At 40.3% G+C, this 25,092-nt stretch overlaps 1 protein-coding gene across 4 annotated transcripts; it reads right to left on the bottom strand.

Annotated features, from left to right (window-relative positions):
- Window positions 1-701: 701 nt before the first annotated feature.
- On the bottom strand, window positions 702-24,011 carry tnpo3 (transportin 3). 4 transcript variants are annotated; one of them, XM_036576796.1, is made up of 24 exons: window positions 23,716-24,011; window positions 23,262-23,605; window positions 21,169-21,369; window positions 20,533-20,606; window positions 20,076-20,232; window positions 17,579-17,722; window positions 16,655-16,830; window positions 16,161-16,299; window positions 15,273-15,419; window positions 14,267-14,374; window positions 14,074-14,165; window positions 13,579-13,718; window positions 11,797-11,988; window positions 10,973-11,064; window positions 10,746-10,822; window positions 9,800-9,860; window positions 9,263-9,403; window positions 9,048-9,164; window positions 7,351-7,445; window positions 6,746-6,902; window positions 6,374-6,541; window positions 5,375-5,487; window positions 4,635-4,726; window positions 702-1,099 (listed from the first exon to the last, which is right to left on the bottom strand). In XM_036576796.1, the coding sequence occupies exons 2-23, from the start codon at window positions 23,379-23,381 to the stop codon at window positions 4,666-4,668; spliced, it is 2,772 nt and encodes a 923-aa protein (XP_036432689.1). In that variant the 5' UTR covers window positions 23,382-23,605; window positions 23,716-24,011; the 3' UTR covers window positions 702-1,099; window positions 4,635-4,665. The 4 variants fall into 4 exon arrangements, with proteins under 4 accessions (XP_036432689.1, XP_036432687.1, XP_036432688.1 ...); XM_036576794.1 differs by having other exon boundaries at window positions 23,722-24,011; XM_036576795.1 differs by having other exon boundaries at window positions 23,752-24,011.
- Window positions 24,012-25,092: the final 1,081 nt, after the last annotated feature.

Genomic DNA, 25,092 nt, shown 5'->3' with positions numbered 1-25,092 from the left:
TACTAGTTAGTATTGAGTTTCCATACAGGATTTAGCATGTTATGTAACTAAATCTGTGAACTGTTCAAGTAAAAATCAGCCCCACATCAACCACACATTGTTAGCGTACAGCCCTGAGGCACACAAATGCATGGCCTGTGTCCAGAACGGCTCTGTCATAATAAAAGCTGGTCAAACAGGTTCAGAGAGACAGAGACAGTTACAGAAAAAGACGGGAGGGAGAGAGGAGGAAACGGAAAGGGACAAGGCCAAGAAGAGAGAGGAAGAATGAGTTCCACTCTTAACTCTACAAGACAAACCGAAATGAAGCTCAGACGAGGCTCAGCGTTTGCTCCTCACTGCAGTTTTGCTTTTATTGTTCTTGAGATGGCTACACGCTTCCAGATGGTATCTGCCCTTCTCTAGGACAGGCAATGCCAAAAATGTGGAAGAACAAAAAAATATATATATAAATCCAACTGCCAGTCCATCTCATAGGTTTACCTTCATCTGGCAATTCATAAAGGTAAAACTCCAGCCAACGTTAAAAAGGTCAAAGGTGACGCTAAATCTTCAAACATTCCCCTTCCGCTGCCGTCCTCGTCTGCCGCTCGCACAGACTTCCACTGTCTGCGAGCATCCTCACTTCGCTATTCGTTTCTGACGGCATGACGGCAACATGCGTTCTGATTCCTAAAGACACGTTCATGAAAATAAATCTCTCCATTTCTCTGTTTAAAAACATACAAGTCTTTTTTTTCTCTACAGTGCATTATGATTTGCAACCAGGCACATCCTTGTTTTATTTTTTGGGTTTTTGTTTTATGGTCTTTCTGAAGACGGTTGTGTACTTTTTTCCCCTCACACTCTTCCCCCAGCAAGAAGGCTACCCTCCAAGCACCTTTCCATGGTAATGGTGGGCTCGGCGAGGGGGGCAAAGGGAGGGAATGGGCTTTTCCTTTCCTCAAGGCGTTTCCTGTGACCCTATCACTCCAAAGCTTGCGATGCCTCTTGGTGGTTTTTCCCCACCCGTCCTTCATTATAGGAGTTCCCTTTAGTTTCTCAAAAGCAGTCAATTTGACCCCTTTGCCGTCACCTCTCAATGAACAAAAGATTTGACCTGCAGTGGAAGAAGAAGAAAAAATGTTAGCAGGGTCAAAATGATCATAGTAGTATGTAGTTAGTTACATAGTTATGGTTCAAAAATCTGATCAGCTAATGCTAACTAATGCTATCAGCTAATGCTAGTGATACATGTCTATACTTCATGATCAAATGAATTCTGCATTACAAAGTTCTACATTTATATAAATAATCTTATCAATGTTGCACCAGCAAGAAGTTTATTCAATAATTCCAGTTTGTTTTTAATATGCTCGGGCAGCAGATCCGATTTCAGACAATTTTTTCCCTCAAACCTTGACATTTCATACCATTGGACGGCCATTTAAACGGATAATTTTCATATGTCTTGGGAAATGTATTTTTGGAAAGGGGTAAAGCCTCCCATTTTTCCAGTTCATGCTACAGCTTTGAATGTTTCTAAAGTCATTAATAATGTAACGACTGAACTGGTTTGCTTACTGTCAACATAAAAAGAAGCACAGTGAAATCAGTTTTGTTTTTTTGTTTTTTTTACCCAAATCCAACTTCATTATCTATGACCGATCCGGTCTGCACATTCTATTTCCAGAGATCTGGGAGCTTTGACTTTCGCTGCTCTGAAAAGTTGTAGTAGCAAGTGTCTGGAAACACATCACCTTCCTTTTGCCCCCTCTGGTACTCCATTAATGCTGACATTTTGTTGTCTAGAGCAGTTTTCCAGGTATTCCATATTATCATCTGCGAGGTAAAGCTGGCTTGCCACTGTGCTTATTTCATTCAATTTCCCCATGTTTTCTGCTCTGTCCTCAATGTTAGAAATTCCTCTGTTCGGTGTTTTTTGGGACTCTTAACTGTAATTTCAGTGTGTCCTTGATTTCACCAAGTTTGCTTAGGACAGCTTGAGAGTCGCTACTGGTGTCAGCGCCATCGTCTCTAGCATCAGCTCAGCTAGTTTGAAGTCTTTAACGCCGCCTGATTTTGCTGCTTTTGCCTTAAAATTTACTTTGACTGGGCTTGGAAATAGCTTAGACATTGTCTTATGTAAAATTTGAGATGAGGTAAGCGCCTTTTGCAGACATTTTCACAATTTCATCAATCACGGACTGGAGCCAACAGACTCACATCTTACTTTGGGCTACTGTTTTCTATCACTGTATAAAAGCTGAAAAAGGGTAGATAACACTACCTACCCTTTTGACTACATGCACTGTGAGTTTTTTCCTGAGTGAGCACGCAAACTCATTCAGAGTGCAGTTTAGATTGGTAAGAGCTTTTTATCATAGTAAAGATCAACTTCTCTTTTTCAGCTTTATTAGACCATGCTCCTTATGTAGCAAATAAATGCACATATATGTTTGTTTTTGTTATAACCTTAAAGGTTGAAAAACAATTAAATTATTAAAAACATTGTGCTGTTCATGGAATACTCTTTGTTTACGCTGACACTGCAGGTAAAAGTGGCCCAAATCTGATCTTTTTCTTCATATGTGACAGATTTGTTTCTTGTGCAACAGTGTAAACAGCAAAAACACACAATCTGTTTTCAATTCCAATTTGGGCCTCTTTCGTGTGTGGTACTTAAAACTGATAAACGTCTGAAATGTGAGTTTTACGTCAATCCAGCTTAGAGCTGGGCGATATGGCCAAAAATGTTATCACGATAAACAAAATTCATATCGTTCGATATCGATACATATCGTGATAAATGTCAAATCATGATTTTTTTCACGTTTGAAGGCTGATTTTGCTCCTGGGTGGTTAACTGTGGTTTTAAACTATCACTTATGGTCCGATCATGACAAACACTCGGCAAACAGTGGAACATTTCACTAATCTGTCATGGAAGAGTGGGAGAAAGTTTCTGAGCTGTTTTTATCAGCTTGAAATGCACAGCTGCAATTTTTGTAGTAGTCATGATTTAAGAAAGAAAACAGATTATTTTTAGCTGTCTGGTGTCGAGCGCTCGGCTATCCCGTTACAAATGCTAAACAAGTGGCCAACAACAGAGCTAAACTCTTTAGTTTCTCAACAACGTCGACTCGGTTCGGTAGGTCACTGAGGTCACTCCTACCACATCCATGTCAGAGCATATTACAGTATTCAGACACCAGCCAGCGACGACTGGGTTTCTCTATACTATCGTAGTAGTTTAAGGGGTGAATATATATCTGACGTTCGCTGTGTAAAAGCATTATCTGCAGTGTGAATCTCTCACACCAGACAAACGGAGTCCTCCTTTCAGGTATGTTTAAACTGAAAGCGGTGATTTTGTGTCTTGTTTGATCTACCGTATCATCAATTCACCGTGTTGTGCCGGAGCGCTGCTTCAAGTTAGCCAGCAGCTAAAATCAGCTTGCCTGGAAAGACAGCACTCTCCCGCTCTCCAATGCCTCACAGCTTCCTCAGTTTACTTTCGAACATGAACCCACTTCTTTCTTTCACTTTTTTTCTTGCTCGAGAATGCACTAATACTAAAATATGACGGTTTGGCGCTGAAACACGGCGCTGCAGACGTGATTTAACACCGCTAAAGCTTGTTAGGATGCACGGAAAGAGGTGAGTTCACTGTAGGACAGTACAGTTACACCACTGACCTCGTCACTCACACTCGGTCACAGGAGAACAGATCGCCGATAACATCCACTCAGACAGGGACTGTATAACTCCGCGTTTCAGCCGTTGCTAAAGTATATTTGGTGACCCTTTTTTTACTCGTGGCCCCCTCCCTCTCTAATCAAGTCGAAAAATTCGGAAGTGCGCCCTCTCCTGGCAACAGCAGAGTAGTGTCGCTTTCCTTGCAGTAGAAAACGCCACCAGGGCTTTCGGTAAAACGTGGAAGTGTGAGGTGTATTATATCGAACATTTATCGAACCTGTCTTATCGCTCTATCGAGGAAAAGTTATATCGCGATACTTATCTTTATCGTTTTATCGCCCAGCCCTAATCCAGCTCAAGCAGCACAGAACTTCAATATTTTTAATCCTTTTAGTAAACTTCAGTCAGCGTGGTCACTTTAGTGTCCACTGTTGGCCTGTAAGTTTAAAGGTGACAGCCTCACAGCTCAGTTTGGTGTTGGTGTTGTGTGAAGGGTCCATTAATCTTAAGGAAACACAGAGGATGACGGTGGTTGCTGGATGAGCGTTCTGGATGGATAGGTGTGCTTTTGCACATGCAGATCTGTTTAGGAGCGCGGCCTGTTCAGACTGATATCAGCTATCGGTCACACAACTGATCGATCGATCGACAACCAAACGACAAAATCAGATTTGGCCAGTAAAACGAATCTAGGTGGCTTTGATCTGCAGTCCGAACATATCTTTTGACTAATGTTGCTTGGTAACCATAGCCTGCTGTTACACTACATAGCTTTGTGGAGAACTGCTTGTGATTATTAGTAATAAATTACACTATTTATTGAAATTCGCTTCATCTTATCACATACCTTTAACAGTGATAAGACCACTGAAGTGAACGACCACCTACAGCTTATTGCTTTACTAGACAACTCTCTTATGACATGAGCACTGTTAGACAAGGTTTTCCTCTCTTACCTGGTGTTGCAGCACGAGTGGGTGAACGCAGCTATCGGTAAAGCCTGGTGAACTCTCTGACCGCCCAGCATACCTGTTTACACTCCTCCGCGCTGCAGACAGACCCAAGGGAGAGGGGATGACAAAACCATTCACAACATTAAATGGGTGAGCCAGGTGGTACTCTGCAGTGCATGCTGCTTACAAAACAGTTAATGCAATGTGGATTTCCAGACAAGCTCACGTTATGCACACATGCACATCACATTTTTGCGCAACTGTCATTCCGTGATGAGTAATCTGCATTTTGGTATTGTGAGGCTGAGTCATAGTGCTTTGTCAATGTATGTACAGCATCAAGTATGATCACTGCGTGTGTATGTCGGGGCCAAATCCTCATTATTAGCCCAAGCTGAGACTTGCCCAGCTGCCGCAGGCAGTTCCATGCTGCTCTGCTTGCTGAAGCCTGCCCTGGGCGAGCTCAGCTGAACAAGTAACCTGTGGTATTTCTCTACTCTTGCAACACTCAGCTGGCTCTAGGACCTATGTGTAACTACATTGTCATGAGCCCAGGGCCAAATGAGTGACACACCTTTTAGAAAATGTAATATATGAACTGTGTATTAAAAAAAAATAAATAAATAAAAATACTGCTTGCCTCAACTACAAAAGGAAGAACCTCATATTAGTAACCTTATGAATAGTCTGTCAGTGCATCTGTGCTTATGGGCACCCTCAGATGAGGCTGGGCCTAAACTCACCTTGTGACCTGCTTGTGGAAGTCTGTGAGCTGTTTATGAGTGACCGTTACAGCCCCACCCGACATTTCTTTGGGAAGTCCCTTCAGTGCAGCCTCTAGCCAGCGGCAAAATGTCTATAGGAGGAAGGAGAAACATCAAGAGGCTTTCAGGAAGATGTGTCTAATTACTCTGTACAAACAGATCTTGCGTCAATCATGACAACTATGCAGTCCAGTGCCGAATTCTTGCAATTGTGCATTGTGATCCTAGCAGAGAGAGAAGAGGGAGTGGAGGGGACCCCAAAAGGTAAACTTCAGTGACCTCTAGTGGCACCACACATATTTCACTTTTAAAAATGGTGAAAAATATAAAAATAAATTAACATAGTAACGTGATAAACATGGTAAAGATGCTGTTGAATGTGACATTTTTCTGCTAATTTTAGTGCACGATCTTCGTTCAACAGAAAATGTGCAAAAACTTTTGCACAGGCCACATTTTCTGTTTTATTTACCCCCCCGATATGTTTAATTCAGCAAATAAACACTAAATGTTTATTTTCTGAGTATTATAAATTAAAATGTGCATGAGTGTGTTCTATGGAAGCCCTAAAGAAACAAAACATGGATTTGCAGGTTTTTTATTTTACTGTCTGTCTGTGAAAATTAGTTTTCTTTTGTTTTCACGAGATCTTGTGATTTCATTAACATGTCATTAACACAGCAAAACAATTGTTTTACTGTTTTCTCAAGATCTCTAGCTACTCATATTAGTATCACAACATAAAGTATACTGTTTTATCAAGATAACATTCATTATGTTATGACAAATATCTCTAGATCTAAAGAAAAATGAGAATAACTTAAAAAAAAATAAAAGTACGTTAAGGGTGGATTTACATTTGCAAAAGTGAATGCATGACCCTTTAGGGCTTCCGTTGTGTTCTCTGTAGAGGATGTGTTAACTTGTTTTCACTTTTGTCTAATTTTGCATTTATGCGCTCCCTCACAAAGAACATACCGGTCGGTCAAAGACCATGATCTCCCAGAGAACTTCAGCTACATCAGGCAGTGTGTACGAAGGCAGACAGAAACAACAACTGTGTATGAGCTGAGTGACCAGCTGCTGCCCATGCTGCTCCATGGCTTGACCAATCAGGCGTTTGCGCACCTCAAAGTCATCCTCATGCTGTGGGAGGGAGAGGGGGAGAGAGAGAGAGAGAGAGAGAGAGAGAGAGAGAGAGAGAGAGAGAGAGAGAATATGAAAAAGTACATTAAAAATATGATATTGTTGCTCAATAATTAATGATGTACTGAATAGTGACTGAAGATCAGGCTGACTGAAGGATTTTTCCAGTTTTCATTAGGTCTTTGCTGATAACTGGCCACTCACGTCATTGGAGACACCCGTGTGAATAAGGTCTCTGACAAACTTCATAACGCTGCAGTTGGCATCTCGGTGGTCCAGGGTTGTGGCAGCAATGGCACACTGGATGATGTGGATGATGATGCTGCTGCTCAGCAACGTGACAGGACTGCGCTGGACAAACCTAAGAGACACAGGAGATATTTTTCAGTATTCAGTAAAGATCCAACAAATGAAAAATAAATAAATGATCCCACTAAATATCACTTTACAATATCACTAAACAAGTCAGCAGGTGAAGAAAATTTGTACAAGACGCTGCAGAAGTGGCAAACACTTCTGAGAGGACATAGTTCCAAAGCATGACTGTATTTCCTGATAAGACATCGCTTATTCTATTTTTTTTCCTCTCTCTTCATTTGTCCATCAACAAACCAATTTTCTGCCTCATCTAAACTTATTTAAGTATTTTTCCTCCAAATATCGAGCTTTTTTTTTTATCATATCTTTATGCACTGTTCAAAATTTGCTAGAAAAGAAAAAAAAAGGTTGATTGGAAACCCACCAATGTTATTGTTGCGTTTAATGTTTAAATGTGGATATTTTGGCCAACAATCAAAAACAAATGGTACCTAGTAACAAGTCTGAACAGGTCGTCCACAGTGTCAGGATGGTTGCGCAGGCCATTGGGCTGCTCCAGCAGCTGGAAGGTGGGCATACAGAGTGCCTGTGAAAGTCAAATTCATGTTATATCACAGCTCACTGACTCAGCCTCATCAGAATCAGATAAAAGCTTGTGAGGTTTTAAACAACGGAAATATGCATCGTTATGCAGTACTATGCAAGTCAAGGCAAGCCAAGAAAACTGTTTATGACCCATCTTAACCGGCACTCTGTTTTTCTTTTGGTAAATACACCATAAAACGCACTGATATCTTGTAAAATAGTTTCCTTATGACTGATGCAGCTCTAGACACTAGGGATGTACATTCTACTCATTTTGATATTCCAGTACCCCTGGGTTAATAAACAAGACTTTAGCTGATTATTTATGACAGCCCTGGAGTTGCACAAACATGTAGCGTGACCATGGTTATTATAGTTAACTAAAACTGCTATTTACTATTACTTTACGTAACAGTACTACTGTAGTATCTACTGTTTTCAAAATCACAAAACTAAATCAAATGTTCACTGTAAAACTAACTAAAATGAAACAGAATTACTGAGAAAAAAAAACTTTCATTTTTTAAGTGTGTGAATGAGAGTCTAGGAGTGGATGCCATCTGTGTTTTCTTTAGAGTAAGCAGTAGCTGAGCCGAGCTCTGTGTGTCTAATATATACTGTCACAGCGTTCATCAAATTACTAAAACTAAAATTGAAACTAAATAGCCACTACATTAAAACGCTTACTTTTCCTGAAAATGAAAAGAAAACTAAAACCATTAATGTTCTCTGAAGACTAAATAAAACTAAAGTCAAAATTCAAAATGAAAAACTAAATAAAAACCAAATGCAAATTTTTAAACTATAATAACCCTGAGTATAACATTTTTCAAATGTTTTATTATTCAAAAACAGCAGAGGGCAATTTTCATGTTGGATGAGTAACTGAATGAAAACTGCCTTATAGACTGCTTTAGCTAAAACTACAGAGCTAAATGAGCAAAAACTACACCTAAGTGGTACAACACTGGATGCAAATGAGGACTCCTCGTCTTCTGGACCAAATACCAAGCATATTTAGCAATAGAAGCTGCGCTAACTGCCCTCCTAGACGCGGCCATAACAACGCATCCTTGGCAACATGCTCTTGTTCGGCCACCGGCGTTTCATAACAGCAAAGTATAACGTACTTGCTCACAAATACATGTAAAACACAAAAACAGGGTTTCAGTGAATTGTTAGTCTGTATATTTTCTCCTTCTTTCTGTGATGAAACATTAATACCTGAATTGTGATTTCAGTATTCAAATACTGGCATCTCGAACGGTTAACTGAGTACTTGAGTACCCGTGCACATTCCCTGTAAGGGTTTAGTCAATTCCACCATTTGTACACTTAAAGAAGAATAACTTATAGACGTAATTGTTTAGTCAAGCCTGGTACTAGATGGAAACTACTCGGTGTAAATACTGGCCTTGTTTAAAGAACGGGTCTGGGAATGATTAAGCCCAATTATATTAACGTTTATTTCTTTTTACTCCAACAAAATCATCACTCTAAGCAAATAAGAATTTATTTCACAGATTTTGAATAGTATTTTCTCAGGTGGCTCTCTGCATAGTACTGTATACATACACAAAAACTGTGTGTGAGCAAGTGGCACCTGTAGCATGTCCAGCAGGCCTTGTCTGCAGCCCTCCTCCATACCATATTCATCCACCAGAATACTGCCCAGGTAAAGGAAGCAGGAGTGGGGGTAGACCTGATATACATTCACCATCTGAAACAGCACAGAACAGTGTTAAACACAAACACACACACACACACACACGTATGCGCAAACACTGTGACCCAGCAAAAACACACCCATTCACTTACCTGTGTGACAAGTGGCTGCAGCAGTGAGGCTGAGCCTTTCCCCACGCAGCGCACAGCAAACCTCAAACAGCGGCAGCAGCGCTCCACAATTCGATTATCTGCCTGGTGCGTGTTCAGCGTCTCAGACAACACAGGCCAGATCTAAATACAGACCCAAAGGAAGAGAGAAATGAAACCACATTGTCATCAGGCAAGATGAGAGAGTGAAAGTTTACATCACTTTTCTATTGATACGGCAAAAATATAATACTGCAATACTTTAATAAATGTTCACGAAACACAATGTCACTACATTTATTCTTTCAGAAAAAAAAACTGGACACAATGATTTTTAATCAATATTTGATATACTGTGTTTCACTAAATGGGACTAATTTTGCCCACTTTATGACAAAACATGAAGTTGGTCAGTGTTTTACAAGTCATGATGTGTTCAGAAACGCATATTGTATTGTATCATGATATCGATATATACTGTCATATTGCCCAGCCCTACTACTATACTGACAAAAATAGTTGTGAGGTAGATGAGTTTACCTCTTGGATGACTTTCTGACAGGGATGTGTCTGTCCGTTCTCTACGATGGGATTTGTGTGTCTATAAAGAGAAAAAAAATAAAAAATGATAAACATAAAGATAAACAGCTCTCGGAACAGATAACAGTACCAAATACTAACTGCACTGCACTGACTCAATTCATGTAATTTAAGGACAGCAACTCTCACTGTGGGTCACCGTCATGAAGCTGCCTCAAAACACATTCATAAACATTTGAGTGTCATAAGCATCACACAACAAATATTCATATCCTACAGTAGATCAGTTGGAGCTCTAAATAGCACCGCAAAACATTTGTAGAGATCATTTTTCATTTTAATTTACTTTTTTTTTTTTTTTACACCAACTCTTCTATATATGCATCATGTGTTTCTCATTACCAATATTTAATTTTATCATAACAATTTGTTTTTAATAGATTTAATCGCTGAATCTCTTCACTCCAATGTTTTCAATGTTGACTGCAATGATGTGAACCAAAATAAAATGTTATGTGGAATGAAAACAAAAAAAACATAGAAGTTTATTTTGAATTCTTCAACTAGGCATCATTGTTTGTATATGCAAAACAAGGAAATCAATATGTTTTTGTCATTTTTATTTTTTTTCCCAAGTTGGCTCCCTGTATTTCTTATATTTGTGAGAATAACCCCAGTGCTGCACCGATCTGACATACTGGAACAGTATCAGCACCGATCCTGACCTCATATGGATTGGTTATCACTCAGACATTGACTATAACTGGTTGTTGTAAAATCGCACAACAGACTGTCCAGTGGTCTACTGTGTCATACACTTTGTGCTATTTGTTTTTCTCTTTCATAACTGTGGTGTGTAGTTAGCTGCAGCCTCTTGTTACCTTACATACAGCAGAATGATAGTAAGCTAGTAAATGTAGATAAATTAGTGGTGTTCAAGCCTGACCTGAAGATAACTGCCAGTCTGTCCAGCCATACTGTGGGGTCTGATGATTTTCCATTACTGGAGTCCTGAGCCAGCAGCTGCGTGTACACACACACACACACACACACACACACACACACACTTATTCAAACCTGAACAGCAGCATTGCAGCAAATACAGTCAGTCAGACAAAGCTTTACTGTATCAGCCACTCAACCGCACACAATTACAAAAATCACAACACAAACCTTCTTCAGGGCCATAACCTGCACGGAGCACAGATCACTCAGACACTCCGCTATCTTCTCCAGAGGAAGCCGTGCCAACACCAGCGCTGTGCCTGAGAGAAGCCAATTACACTACATTATCTGCTGTGAACAGAACAATGCAGGAGCAGATCATTCATAATCCAGGTAGCGCATATACCAAAAGCACTGCATTTGGACATGGAGTTATAATGCAAAGACAAAATCAGTTTGGTTCAAACACAGTGGTGGGCGTTTCCACCATTCTCATAAGAAAGTAGCTTTCAAGCCAGCTACCTGCCTGATGTGAAATGTTCTGTTGGAGAAAAACGAAGTCAGAATTGTTCACAATGGTGGCGATGGGAACCAGACGTATGAAGAGTTTAAAGCCTCTAAAAGCTCCCTCAATTAAAGTTATAACATGAAAAAGTTATGGATGTTATCTGATGCCTGAGACATCATTCTACAATAGTTTTGAAAAGGTTTCAGTCAAAGACATATTTTTTAAAATTCATTCATAGCGGAGAAGCACATGCAGTACTTAAGGCAAAACAGTCGCCAAAGAAAACTTTGGGTCACATCACATTTACATTTAAAACCATGTTTTGAACAGTAAATAAAAAGGCTATATTTATGCTGATATCAATATCCCAAGATACTGGGACCCCTGGTTCCTATTAATACCACTGTAAGTAAGTATCTGGCTATGCAAATTTCTGTACAATAGAGTTCCCCTTTAAATTATGTTTACAATGATAACACTTTGAATGAAGGCAATTCAATATGATTAAACGTTTATGGTACATAAACAAAACTGAGCCTTGTACCTTTGAGCAGTCCGATGGCAGCTTCAGTAGACAGAGCAAAGGAGTCTAGTGAGCGGGCGATGTCCAGCAGGCCCTGGAAGTGCTGCGCCATGTGGTCTCTACACACTGAGCAGATGTTGTGGATGGCCTTGGCAGCAACAGAGGCCAGCGGCTTCTCCCGCAGCCCTTTCATCAGGTAGTTCAGCACAGGATCTGAGAACAGACAGCAATGAGACCAAGCAATGTTCATTACCGTATCTTTTAACTATTAAATATTTGCTAGATGTTTTTTGTTTAATTAATGTTTAATTTCTAATTATGATCCGCCGCAAATCCATGTGATGGAAAGGTCATGAAAATTGCTCTGGATTTAAACAACCAGGGCAGCTCAACAGCTGTGTTTCTAGAACTGTGCCATGTAAGGTTAATATAACAGATGTGGGATTAACGTAGAATATTATAATGCCCAACATGTTAAAAAGTTCCGTTATGTTCAAAGGTGGAAATAATAGTGTCTAGGCAGGGTTCAAAATATCAATACAGCAATATATCATGGATAAGTTTATGGTGATATACATATCGATACAGTGACTAGAGCTTGAAATATCCAAACCTGGACATCATTTGTCAAATTTGAGTCGGGTTCAAATTTCATGTTTAGGTTCTCACAGTCTGCCCCGACATTTTTAACAGACCCCGCCCCCTTCCCCCCTGCTTTCATTAGTTTTTAACAGGCATGCTGGAGTCACCCACAAAGCACTAAGCTCCATGAGGCCCTCACTCAAGAGAAAACAGGACAAACAGTGAACTCTGAAAAGTACTTATTAGTGCAAAAGAAAGTTTCATTTGTTTGGCCAAAGTATTTTTGTTATGTGTGATCTGTTCTATGTGTAGCAGTAGTTTCAGGATTAAACAAGTTAAAATCTCATTATATTAGGCCCACATAGTGAGCAAACAGCACAAAAAAAAAAGTTTAAAACCACTATTATTTCGAATAAATTTGTTAAAAGTTTATTCAAACATAATTTTAGACAGGTGATTATTGTATTCCAGCATTTTTTTTATGTAATGTATCTGTGACCTAATGACTACTATTATTGTCAGGATCGGACTCAAAACACGATGTGGTTCAGGTCAGGTCAGACACAAACAGTTAATTCTCAAGATGTACTGGGGTTCGGATCAAAATTTCAGGCCTGAATAAAGCTTGGAAAGTGATGGCTGCATAAATGTTTAGGAACTTATTTTTTGCACGGTGAACATGCTCTAATGTTTAGCTCTTCATTTATTATTTTTTGTATAAAAAGCTGTGTTAGAATAGAAAAAAACAACTCAGTTCCTTGTGTGTGTCGTGTGTTTTGGAGAAATGGAGCAGAGTGAAGTTCATTCATTAATTTATTAAGTGCTCTTGTGCAATGCGTGTTGTAGTGTTGCAACAGGCTAAACAAACGTTACTGTGTGATTTACATTCTTGTTGTTCAGCCACAGACTCTCACATAGGCATATGTGCTGCTGTCTGTGGTTACAAGTGCAGAAAGTTCAATTTTCTACTTCTGTGCCCTCTGACCAGCAGATCAGAGCGAACCACACCTATATTCTCATCACTAGGGATGTTACTACTACCGAGTAAAGGGCCAGGTCAAATGTTGTAGCTCGAAGCCTAACTAACCGTTACAACTAAGTTAACCTAAATTGCTTTCTTTAGACCAGCACTTGACCCCAAGAAACTATGAGATAGCTAAGCTTAGCTCTGATGTAGTTTGGGATAGTAACAACTGCCTCCCAATTATTGTGGCAACTCACCCAAGAAGCGCGGATTGCGGTCGACCACCTCACTCATCTCTCCCACCAGTTCAATGCTGGTGTAGCGCACGGCCATGTGCACTGTCTGAGGCAGAAGCACCACCTGCTCCAGCACCTCCGTCAGAGTAGGGTTATTCTCACTACACACAGAGCGAGAAACATTTCAGAACTACGCACTGTGTGATAAATAAACACTTTGAAGAAGTCACAGTATTTTTATAGTATCTCCAACTACATGGAAAACAATGCAAACTGGACAAGTTATTCCTAAAGTTATAGGTGTGAGAAATGGAAGCCTGAACCTGCCTGCAGCTCAAAGGACGTTTAAAAGGTCAAAATAGAAATCTGTATTATTCACCTATCTATACTCACAAAACAGGCCCCAAAAATATTGCCTTTTAAAAACTTACTGACTGTAGATATAAATAAGAATTTGACTAAAGACAAATAAAGATGTTGGATCTTTTAATAGTCCACTTTCAAAAGCCAACTTACGGATCTACACTCTTGGCAATTGAAGCCATGATGAAGAGTACAGCCTCCGTCACTTCCCACGGTGGGTTCCCCTCTTTCAGAGTAGAGTACAGCTGGACAAGAAACAAACAGAAAACAAGCAAATTCACAAAGAGTTAAACGTTTTGTGTATTTGTGACAAGATGGGTTTAATTTTCTAATGAAAAGCCTGTACCTGTGAGAAACACTCCATAGAGCCTACAAGGAAAATAACATCCTTAACGAGATCGGACACCCTCATCCTGAACTCTCCAAAGTCATCAGTGTCTTCTGGAATTCCTTCCTGCGCACACACACACAATTTAAGTTCTTATTTTATGATATGATGCATTAACCTCTTTATTTAAAAAAAACACCACACAACCGAGATGAAACACAACTGTTTGCATTTGCTGTTCTGCTCAGGGCCCACACAATATGCCATTAACCGGTTAAGCAAGAAAAATGAGTCAGTTTAATCAAGGGCCCACTTCATGAAAAACTAAATTTCTTCACTGTACTGAAACAAAATTGTTTGATGTCATATGTAAACTTTATTAAAGGATGTATTTCCCACATTTGACTTTATTATTTTTTTTTTCCCCTCGAGATCCACTCACAAAAAAGGTCATAATTATTTTTACATGACTGATTTCCAACCTCTCTTTGACCCTTAGAATGAAACAGGCTGTTTTTATCACTGTGCTTTTAAGAGTGAAATAACACAAATTATCTCTATTCTGACTGGCTGCACTGTATTGTGCCTCATTCAAAAAGAAAAGTTGGTTCTTGTAACATCACAGAAACGTTGAATGCAAACCGGGCTGACATATACATACTGAAGAGTGAAAGGTATGTTTGACATTCCCTATTCACACTTAAGTTCATAGAAGTGTTTAAGTGCAGCCAAGCAGAGGAGAGATCATACATCATTACATATCAGTCCTGAAAGCACAGTAACAAAAAACACAGCTTGTTAAATTCAAAGATATGAAGAGAGGTTGGAAAATGATCATGCTGAAATATTACAGAGGTAAATAAAACATGACTACACAAACACTGAAAGTGGATCTCCAGGTGCAAAAAAAACAATAAAATACAAAGAAAATACAACAGTATGTAAGCCTGGTCTCCAATGTAAAAAAAAAAATAATTAATTAAATTTAAAATGGGCCCTGGTGTACACAGGAAGTACTGCTCACATGGTCTGGGTCCAGCTGGCAGTGGCGGGCCAGGCTATGCAGCAGTCTCTGGATATATGGCCTGAAGACGCCATGCAGCGCTGGGTCATTCGTCTTATACAGGTGCTCGCCAAGACGATACCAGAAGTTGAAGGAGATCTCAACCACCTTAACAGAGAATGAAACACACAGAGAGAATTGATGCCATACAGTAGTTCAATGCACAACTGGGTTAAAATTGCAATAAGCTTATCAACACAATTTAAATTAAGAACAATGTCATTTCAGCGGCATTTGCACTCATACAACAAGTACATAAAACAGCATTCAACGACTGGGTTGTACTAAAGTTTGAGCGTTAGTCTTTACTAAGCCCTTCGTTAACACTAGTTCTTTTCAAACAGTTTATTTTACCAAATAAGGCTGCACAACAAACCCATAAATTTTGCGTGAACTAGTAATAATTAACATGGTGATTACATGTCCAGAACCAATCTATGAACGCGCTACCATGGTTTAACAATACTTGAATTAACAGTGCGTGAACTGAACTTAATAAATAATTGTTAGCTGATTTAATGTATATTTGAAAGCATTCAGAAAGCTAGTTATTTATAATGTGTGTGAAAAAAAAAAATGATGAGGCAACATGCGTGAGAGGTTGCTAATACTTCCCATTTATAACACAGTTCAGACATAGTTTGAACAGCACAACAGGACAGGTTCAATTAGGCTATTGCATAAGAAGAAAAGTAACAACGGCGCCCTTAATGTCCTAAGAAAAAGCGCTTATATCAGTAGTAGAGGCTTGCCAAAGGTGATATTATCCAGATTAAGGTCAAGATACTTAAGCATACACACAGAGTACTGTCCGGCTGTGTGCAAGTGTATATGATGGAGGTTACTAACCTCATACTGGGGGTGTCCTGCACAAATGAGCAGAAGCTCCAGGGTGCGCAAGTCTCCCATGCCTTGCCCAGGGCTCCTCACTGTAGTTTCCAGAAACGTCTCACACAACTCCGTGAAGATGCGGCAGTAGTTCAATACTCTGTGTGCATGGGTGAGAAAAAACGAAACGAGAAATATTACTAGGGATGCATGAGTATGTAAGAATGTAGTGGCAGATATGTACGCAAAAACAAAAATTTATTTAAAAATAAATAAATACATATTTTGTAAAGTCCAATGTTTAATGGAAAGCAAAGAACAAAATCTGTTAAAGTGGTGTATAATTCACTTTGGAACAAAACGCTTCTATTAAGAAAAAGAAAGAAAAATTAAAAATAAATAAATAAATAATAAAAAATACTACAGCATGCATTGTTTGTGAGACTGACATGTCTGTCAAGCCGCCTACAGGAAGGCAGACAGGAGAATACGGAATGCACAACATCTCATCTTACTTGTCGAGATCTTCTCGAGCCACGGCCATGTGGTATGCTGTTTCTAGCGTCAGAACTCCTTGGAAGAGCTGCACAGCCAGAGGCATGTGTGTGTCCACGTTCTCGATGGCATATAGTGCTGAACACACACAGTCAGACGCAGCCTCGTGTAGGTTAGTCGAGGTCTCGTCCCTTTGCTGCCATTAGAGAAGCAGAAGAGGTATAGACTTAAAAAGACAGAACACATCAACTAAAAACAAAATCAGAAAGGCAGGCAAGGTTCAAAATTAGTTTTTAAAATAACACCATATAAACGGTCAGAATAAGCTCACAATAAAACATCTGACTGTCTACTGAAATAATATCAAGCTTCTGTACTGTGCCCTCGGACTGTGAAAGTAGGTTTACAGTAATATTAAATCAGTGCTGAGTCAGTATCAACCGCAAGTTGTTCTCGTATCTCTATCAGTCAGGACATGACCATTTAAAACTGTCTGTCCATACAGATCAGTTCAAATCTGGACCTTAAACCCAGTTTCCAGTCTGGGATTTTGTAATCACTTGTAGGTATGACACTAGCTGGCCAATCAGTCACATTAGCAGCTCAGTTAACTATCAGTGATTATAAAATCCAGGACTGGGAAAGTGGATTCAAGGTCCAGATTTGACGACCTCTAACACAGACCATATTATTCTGAAATTAAGGGTATTAACGGAGACCAATTACCCCCTTTGCAGCACCTTAAAGTAGCTGAATTTACTAATTACAGGGGTGTCTGGATACACTATATGTTCAAAAGTATCTGTATCTGTCAGAACATGAGTTATAATTGAATCTAGTACACATACTCCACACATTCAAATGGTGGCACTCTGCCCAAGATCCACAGAGCTAGAACACAAAGGATTGTGTCTGCAGTGACTGAAATGGGAGGCAGAACTCACCAGCACTTGGAAGAGCACCATGAGCAGCTGATTACTCGCCATGAAGTTACTGTCCAGCACGCCTAGATTAAACCAGCTGCCAAGGCAGCGGAACACCTTAATCAGCATCTTCTCATCGCTCCCAGACTTCTCCACACACGACATCTGTTCGCAAACAGAGGAAAAGGTTAAGACAAAAGAAAGTGGCTATCTGGGTTCATGATGGAGGGTTTGTCAGACCTTTTAAAGCCACTCACTTCAAACCAAACATTAAACCAGATGTATTCAAACACTGTCCTTAAAGTGCTAATTTAATTCAATAGTGTTGGACACTGAACTGCTGCTGTCTCATCACATCTGTTCAGAGCACTGATCTTTGTAAAGAACAAAAAAATCTTAAATTGAATAGAACAGATGTGCGGTTTCAGAAGTGCTATTTTGGTGTAGCAATGAGCCTTGTGAAATTACCCAACAGCACTTGCCAAAGCCAGGAAGAAATTTGAATAAATCACCAGCCAAAATATCCAACATACTGGTAGGAGCGATTCCTGTTCATAACCCACAAAAGGAACAATCTTGGCATGTTTAACATTACCAACTGCCTAACTACCCTGGGTAAACACAATGCTAAGTTGGAAAAGCAGCGTTTAGAGGCCTGGTCAGGCAAGCTGATGTTCTGATGTTTTCAGAGACAAATGATCCAGTGGATGTGGAAACAAAACAGAATTGCAGATGTTCATATGGTGATTTTTTTTAAACTGTCTTTTCAACATAGGCTGTAGAGCAGTGGTCTCCAACCCTGGTCCTGGAGCACTCATCAATCTCTTCACAAGTCCCTGAATGGCTGGATCAGATGTATGACAGTTAAGTAAGGGTCAGGGCAGCTTATTGGATACAGGTACAACTAAACTCCGCAGGAATGTAGCACTCCAGCAGCAGGGTTGGTGACGACCGCTGAAGAGAGGCTGCATTGTCTTATGTACATCACCACCTCAATTTAGTTTCAGTTCACAGTGTGGTAAAAGTTAGCCGAGCTGCTGTTGCTAAGCTCTTCAGTGTGTTTGTTCAGTACTTGGTGCACAGCACATTATGAATGAAACAGCTTTATTTGAAATAGTTCTCAGACAGACCTTCATTTAATGCAGCACGTACTGAGCATCTTTGTACAGTGTATATAAATTGTAGGCTTTGTCTGTACACGACGGCCTGTTCAAACATACGGTGTGAGTCATCAAAGAACAAGATGTCTAAAATTGCACGGTGTATGCCTGGATTTAGAGGACACTCAACTACAGCTCAATCAGCCAAACAAAACACTTCAACAAGACAAACTCCACAAGCGAGCTCCTCAAAAGTGATTCCTGCTGTCGTTATGCTACAAAGACTGTTGTTGAAGGAGACAGATGAGGATCAAAACCATAAACCGTATTTTACCTGTACAGAAGCGCTTTTTTGACAAAGCTTGCTCTTCTCCGCTGCAGCACTACTCGATTTACGGCAAGTAATGGAACATAGCTAGTTAATACGCTTCACTTAAAATCAGCTACATTTTAATGATCTAATTTTTAAGGTAAATTGCATTCACACTCTAACAACTACTTCATTCTAAGAAGGTTACTCAGTATGGTATAGGACTGGGTATCAGCGAGTACCAAAAGTATGTACTAGTAAATATTATAAATGCATTCACTTTAATAATAATAATGATAACAATAATAATAATAATAATAATAATAATAATGATAACAACAACAATAATAATAATAATAATAATAATAATAGTAATAATAATCAAAGCAATAATGACAATACATAATAATAATAATAATAATTATTATTATTATTATTGTTATTATTATTATTGCTTTGATTATTATTCTTGTTATTATGATTACTATTATCTTAAGACAAAATGGATTACTCTAAATAAAAGTATTTCTTCAAAGTTAATTTTAAAAATGTTTTTAAAAAAATCTTGACAGAAGAACGTCTTTTCAGGACAGCCAGCTTGCTGTCCACCTGGGACGGAAGATAACATTGAACACTGTTTCCAAAATCAATCTAGGGTTTATCTATACCTCTGTACCTATATCTCTAGTTAATTCTGATTAAAAAATAAATAAAAGACAAAAACAAAACCAAAAAAACAGCATTAAACCTGACCTGGATATGCTTTTCACTATAATGCTCTAATGCTTAAGAGTTGTCATTTATCAAGTCTCCCAGACAGAAAGAGAGATAAATAAGAGGTTTGAGACCAGTGGATTGACCGTTCCAAACGTGTTTCTTTGGTTAAGCATCAGGGCTTGTGAAATTACCCAACGGTAACTTGCACACCACAGCCAGGAAGCAACATGAATAAACATCAGCTCAATCAACTGCAGCTAAAAGTAAAGCGACAGAAGCTTTTGAGAAGTCTTTTACTACCCTTCCAAACTAAATCTGTGCAGCAATGGAAGGTGGATAAATGTGATAGTTTGTTGTCTTTATTAATTCAGAAAGAATGAGTGAGGCTCACCAGCAGAGTGATCACAGTGGTGGAGTAGTAGGCCAGGTCTTCTATGATCTCTGTTCGCCGGTTTGCACCGATCCTCAGAGAACGACTATGCACTTCCTCTGGCAGGACTGTGAGGATCTCAATCAGGAAAGGCATCGAGGTCACATCGTTACTGTACCTGGGTCGAGGTTGGGAGACAAAAAAGAACGATTGGGCTGCTGTGTAAATAAAGGGTGACAACTGGAATTTGGACACCACAAATCTCACTTTGGTCACTCTTTGATAGGCACTTATCACACTGCAACAGGACCACAATTACTGTGAAAATGGTTTGACCAAAGTCAGTCATGGTTTTCAAGACTTAGTAGTAAAGAAAAAAACAATATGCCAGACTGCTTTTCTATGTCTAGCTGCTTTAAACTGTCAACCACCAACACCTCAGGAGTCACAATCAACAAGTTTTCAAGTGAAGTCTTACTTTTCTATGAGGGTGTGGACACAGCCCTTCCATGAGGCCATCTGAAGGGCAAGATCAGCAATTGCCAGGGCAAGCTGGGAGAACAAGAACAAGATTAAGAGGAAAGGCTGAGGCACCAAGATGTAGCATTGTGCTGCCAAAAGAAGTCTGCTGACAGCAGACTGAACATCACATTTTGGGCAATACAGCACACAAATTAAAACCTGTGCTTTCATTACTTAAATAGATGAGAACTCCGGCCAGTAGGGTTGCCAAATATATTGTTTGTTAATCGTACTGCAATACTGACATAACAGACTGCAATATGCAAACGAGAACTCTCTCGCAATCACAAATTTGTTTATTATGGGTTGTGTGCATTTTAACCAATCACAGACGTTCCCTGATGGGTTTCTGTGGTTGTTTGGTTGAACAAAGGGATTCCCATTAATCAACAAATACTTCTGTTTGAAATTACGCAAGCCAGTCTTTAATCACATCACGTCAAGGGATCAGTGGGTTGTTAATGTATCACAAGGCTTATCACAATCACAGCATATAGCAATAGAATTGCAAAATATTTTGTCAATCTGAGAGTCTAATCTCTCCACACATTTCTGGATGACAAAGACGTGTAAACTGCAGAAGGCGGGTTACCTGTGTGACGATGATGGGCGAGAGGTCTTTGAGGTTCTGGATGTGGGAGAGCAGCGAGTCGCGCAGGGCGATGTGCGTCTCCTGAGGAAGCTCATAGAACGACGTCTGGATCTTCATCTTCATGGTCTGAGCTGCAAAGTAACAGGACTCCACATCCTGCTTCAGCTGCAGGAGCTGGTCTGATATCTCCCACGCATGCATCTGTATGGGTGATAGAAAGCAAATCATCTGAGGGATGATTCATAGAAGCCACATCTGATAACACAATCAGAGACTAGCAGCTAAGAAAAATACTTGCAGGAAGTAAATATTCTCACTCGATTCCTTTCTTGCAGCAATTTAAAACAAAACTATGGCTAGGAGGAGCCCAAATAAGTTAAAACACTGAACACACCAAGATCATGTTTGCAGGTCAACTTTTCAAGACACAGACAAAAGTGTTGAGAATTGTCATTAAACGTAAAGGGACATCATTAACGTAGCTTCCCCTGGAAAGACCTCAATCTTCAATCTTAATGCATCTCTAAGCCAGTAGTGTTTCAGGTGGTACTAGTGATGGAAGGGTGGGTGTAACCAGTGCTTCGTTTTATTCTCTGCTTATAAATAACAGAACTATGGAGTTTTCTTGTAAGCAATTTCGTATGTCCTGTAAAGGCCACCTCCTCAATAAAAAAAACAAGATCGTTATCGCACTGTCATGGAACTAGACTTATTTCTGTAGGCAACCTTCGCTGTGTTACTGTGAAACACTGTGGCTCCAAACCTGATGATTTGCATTTCAGAAAAAAACAAAAACAATAACAAAGGGACTGTTGTGCTAGTGCTGGAGATAAACGACACCCCTGATGCAAACAGCACAAAGACAGGTCATTTGAATGATGTCAGGCTATATGCAGGTATACAGATACAGGCCACTTCTCCTTCTCTTCCCTTTCATTACATGGCATGATAGCCAGTGGTCAGTCACACTCGACCCCTGTACCACAGACATCAGTGAGAGAATGGCTTTGGAGCTTCACACTGTCCTGTAAAACAATGCTTACAGGACAGATGCGCTACTTTACATTCATGAGCTTCATGAGTCATTCTAACACAGAGCTATAATGAAGTGATTCTGCATTTTCCAAACGCAACATTGCAGCTCAATACTGCAAACAAACGTGAGGAACTGTAAACAACCTGGGCTGTAATTCACTTCAGTTAACTACAACGTGAAATACGCAAAGTGAACGTGTAACCTTACGCTGCCCCTAAGTCTGACTACGCTAACTTTGCTGCTCAAATACACTCAAGGTGGGACTATCAGAACCAAACAAAGTAGCCCCTGAGACTCAGAGGCGGAAACCGAAACCTTAAACCGAGGGCAGCTCCTCGGCTAAACCCGCAAACACGCCAGGCCTTTCCGCAGTTCGGCGGGAGACACTTTCACCCTGAAACACTTCCATATTTTCTAAACGGATTTGCCAGTCATGCCTCATGTCCCACCGTCTCCACAACATCGCCGCTGCGCGCTTGCTTAGCAAACCTGCTAACAGGACCGAGACCGCGGAGCCAGGCGGCGCTTTAGCCTCAGCTCTGCTAACGCTAGCTGCACTCACTAAAGCTAAACCAGCTTACTCAGCTAACAGAACCAGCGCAGCTTCAGGGCGTTTTTGCTAGCACGTACAGTCCAAACCGAATCACCCTGTTTTGTAGCGTTAGCTAATCCACATGTGACAGAATGACTTAAAAACAAGCAAACTGTAACTACCTCTACCGCTGTAGCAGTTAGCCACGATAACGAGGCTGAAGTTGGCTTCCTATTTGCCAGTTTCTTGTTCGAATCTTCCCGTCCCACCTTAAATGTTGCAGCAGTTACATTCTGCCGCCTCAGAATGGCCTCAGGCGCCAGCATGTAACTGTTGCACCATTTAAGGTGGAACGGGAAATTTTTGAATAAGAAGCTGACTTCGGCTTCGTGCCACAATGGAGTCTGGCGTTGCTATCATTAGCTGCAAAGCTCCAGCCTTTCCTCTGTACACCGTCAGTTTTCGGCGCAGTGTTTCTGCTGAAATGTTTGTGTAAAGCCGTAGAGTTGAGGCCCGTTCACCCACCGATCTCTGCAGCTCTCCCAGCCACACCGAGGCCCGCTCCTTGCCGGCTGGGTCCGGGTCGTGGTAAAGCGCCTGAACGGCCTGGTAGACCAGCGCCAGGTTCGGTTTCCCCCCGTCCATCTCAGCGCTGCTCCCAGCCCCTCCACAAGCTGTGCGCGGACAGAAACGATCAACACGGCGCTGCGCTCCTGAAACACTGACGGACACACGGGCTGGTATTCACTCGGCCCTCCTGCTCGGCGATCTGACCGCCATCTCAAACACTCTCACACACAGAGCCCGACTAACCCGTCCGGGTGGAAACAGCTGAATGGAACTCAAGTTACTCCGACCTGTGAGCTTCTCTACAGAGAGAGAGGGAGAGAAAGATAGAGAGAGGGGGTAGATCAGATTCACTCATATTCTGCCGCGTGAAAATTAGTTTTTAAGATATAAAAGTACTACAAATACAAACAGTCACATTTGTGGGGTCTATTTTGAGGATACGGACAGTGAGGACACTCCTCCTTATTTCTTCAGGAAATTTCCACCAAACGTCCTCTAGGTGACGCCTTCATCACGAGGTGAACGAGACTTGCATTTCCTCCCTAGGCAAAGTCAGACCAGTCTTCTGTACAAGACACCGTTTTTCTTACATTTATACACTCCCCAGCTACGGTATTAAGTACACCTCCTTGTTTCTACACTCATTGTCCATTTTATCAGCTCCACTTACTATATAGGTGCACTTTGTAGTTCTACAGTTACAGACTGTAGTCCGTCTGTTTCTCTGCACACTTTGTTAGCCCCCTTTTTACCCTGCTCTTCAGCGATCAGGACCCTACAGAGCAGGTATTACTTGGGGGTGGGTCATTCTGAGCTGAGCAGTGACGCTGATGTGGTGGTGGAGGGTTAGTGTGGGGTGTTAGTTGACTTTGGGTTCACGTGAGGTAGCGTTAGCTAAATAAAGCGGTTAGGCTAACACCTCCATTAGCGGACTGACAGGCCAACTAGTTAAACAGTGTGAAGAAACTGCACTTCATATTGAAAGTGAACGAGCGACAGGGATAAAAAATAACGTTATTTTTCTTTTGACAGCTGCTTATATTCTTTGTTTCTATATTTCTCTTCAGTATTCGGAAACATTGACACCAGTACAACCAAAAATTGTTGTTTACAGTAAGTTAATGCCAGTAAAAAACCATATAGTGTTGATCAAAACGCAGTTTTATATCCCTCAAATCGTCAACTTGTAGATGATAAGAGAAGACAGCTCAGTTGAAGGCCAGTAAATGAGAACATATTCACGAGTTAAAAAATTAGATTAATTGATCATCATTTCCCTCTTGTGAATCTGAGTTTAATTAAATGAATGTATTACTAAACGCAGGAAGAGAGCGAGAGGGGGAGGGGGCTGAAGGAGCAGATCTGATGGAGGTTAGTGATCAAGAAGAAAGCGAGGATGAGTTGTATAAGCTTTCAATTAAAATTAATCGTGAATTTAATTGAGGACATATTTGTCACTATGACCATGAAATTCCTTCACTAGCTTATTAAACATGCTCACAGAATAAAATCCCCTTTTCTGAACCAAGACTGAACTGATCTACTGTCTGTGTATTTGAATGATATTCAATTTCTAACATCATGGTACCGTTTGCCGTCCCACGTGCGACTGCGTCTTTATTTGCAAAGTGATTATATATATATATATATATATATATATATATATATAAAGAATAAAGTACATTCATAAACTGAAAAGCAGATATCACATCTTGCATGAGGTGGTGTAACAAGTCTTCAAACAAAGTTGTATTTTCTCAATACGTTCATTAGTTTAGCTGTTCTT

This window comes from Colossoma macropomum, unplaced genomic scaffold (assembly GCF_904425465.1).
Source record: "Colossoma macropomum unplaced genomic scaffold, Colossoma_macropomum, whole genome shotgun sequence".
In the NCBI taxonomy this organism is placed as follows: Eukaryota; Metazoa; Chordata; class Actinopteri; order Characiformes; family Serrasalmidae; genus Colossoma; species Colossoma macropomum.
The sequence above is the reverse complement of the archived record's forward strand: the minus strand, read 5'-3'. Positions and strand labels throughout refer to the sequence as shown.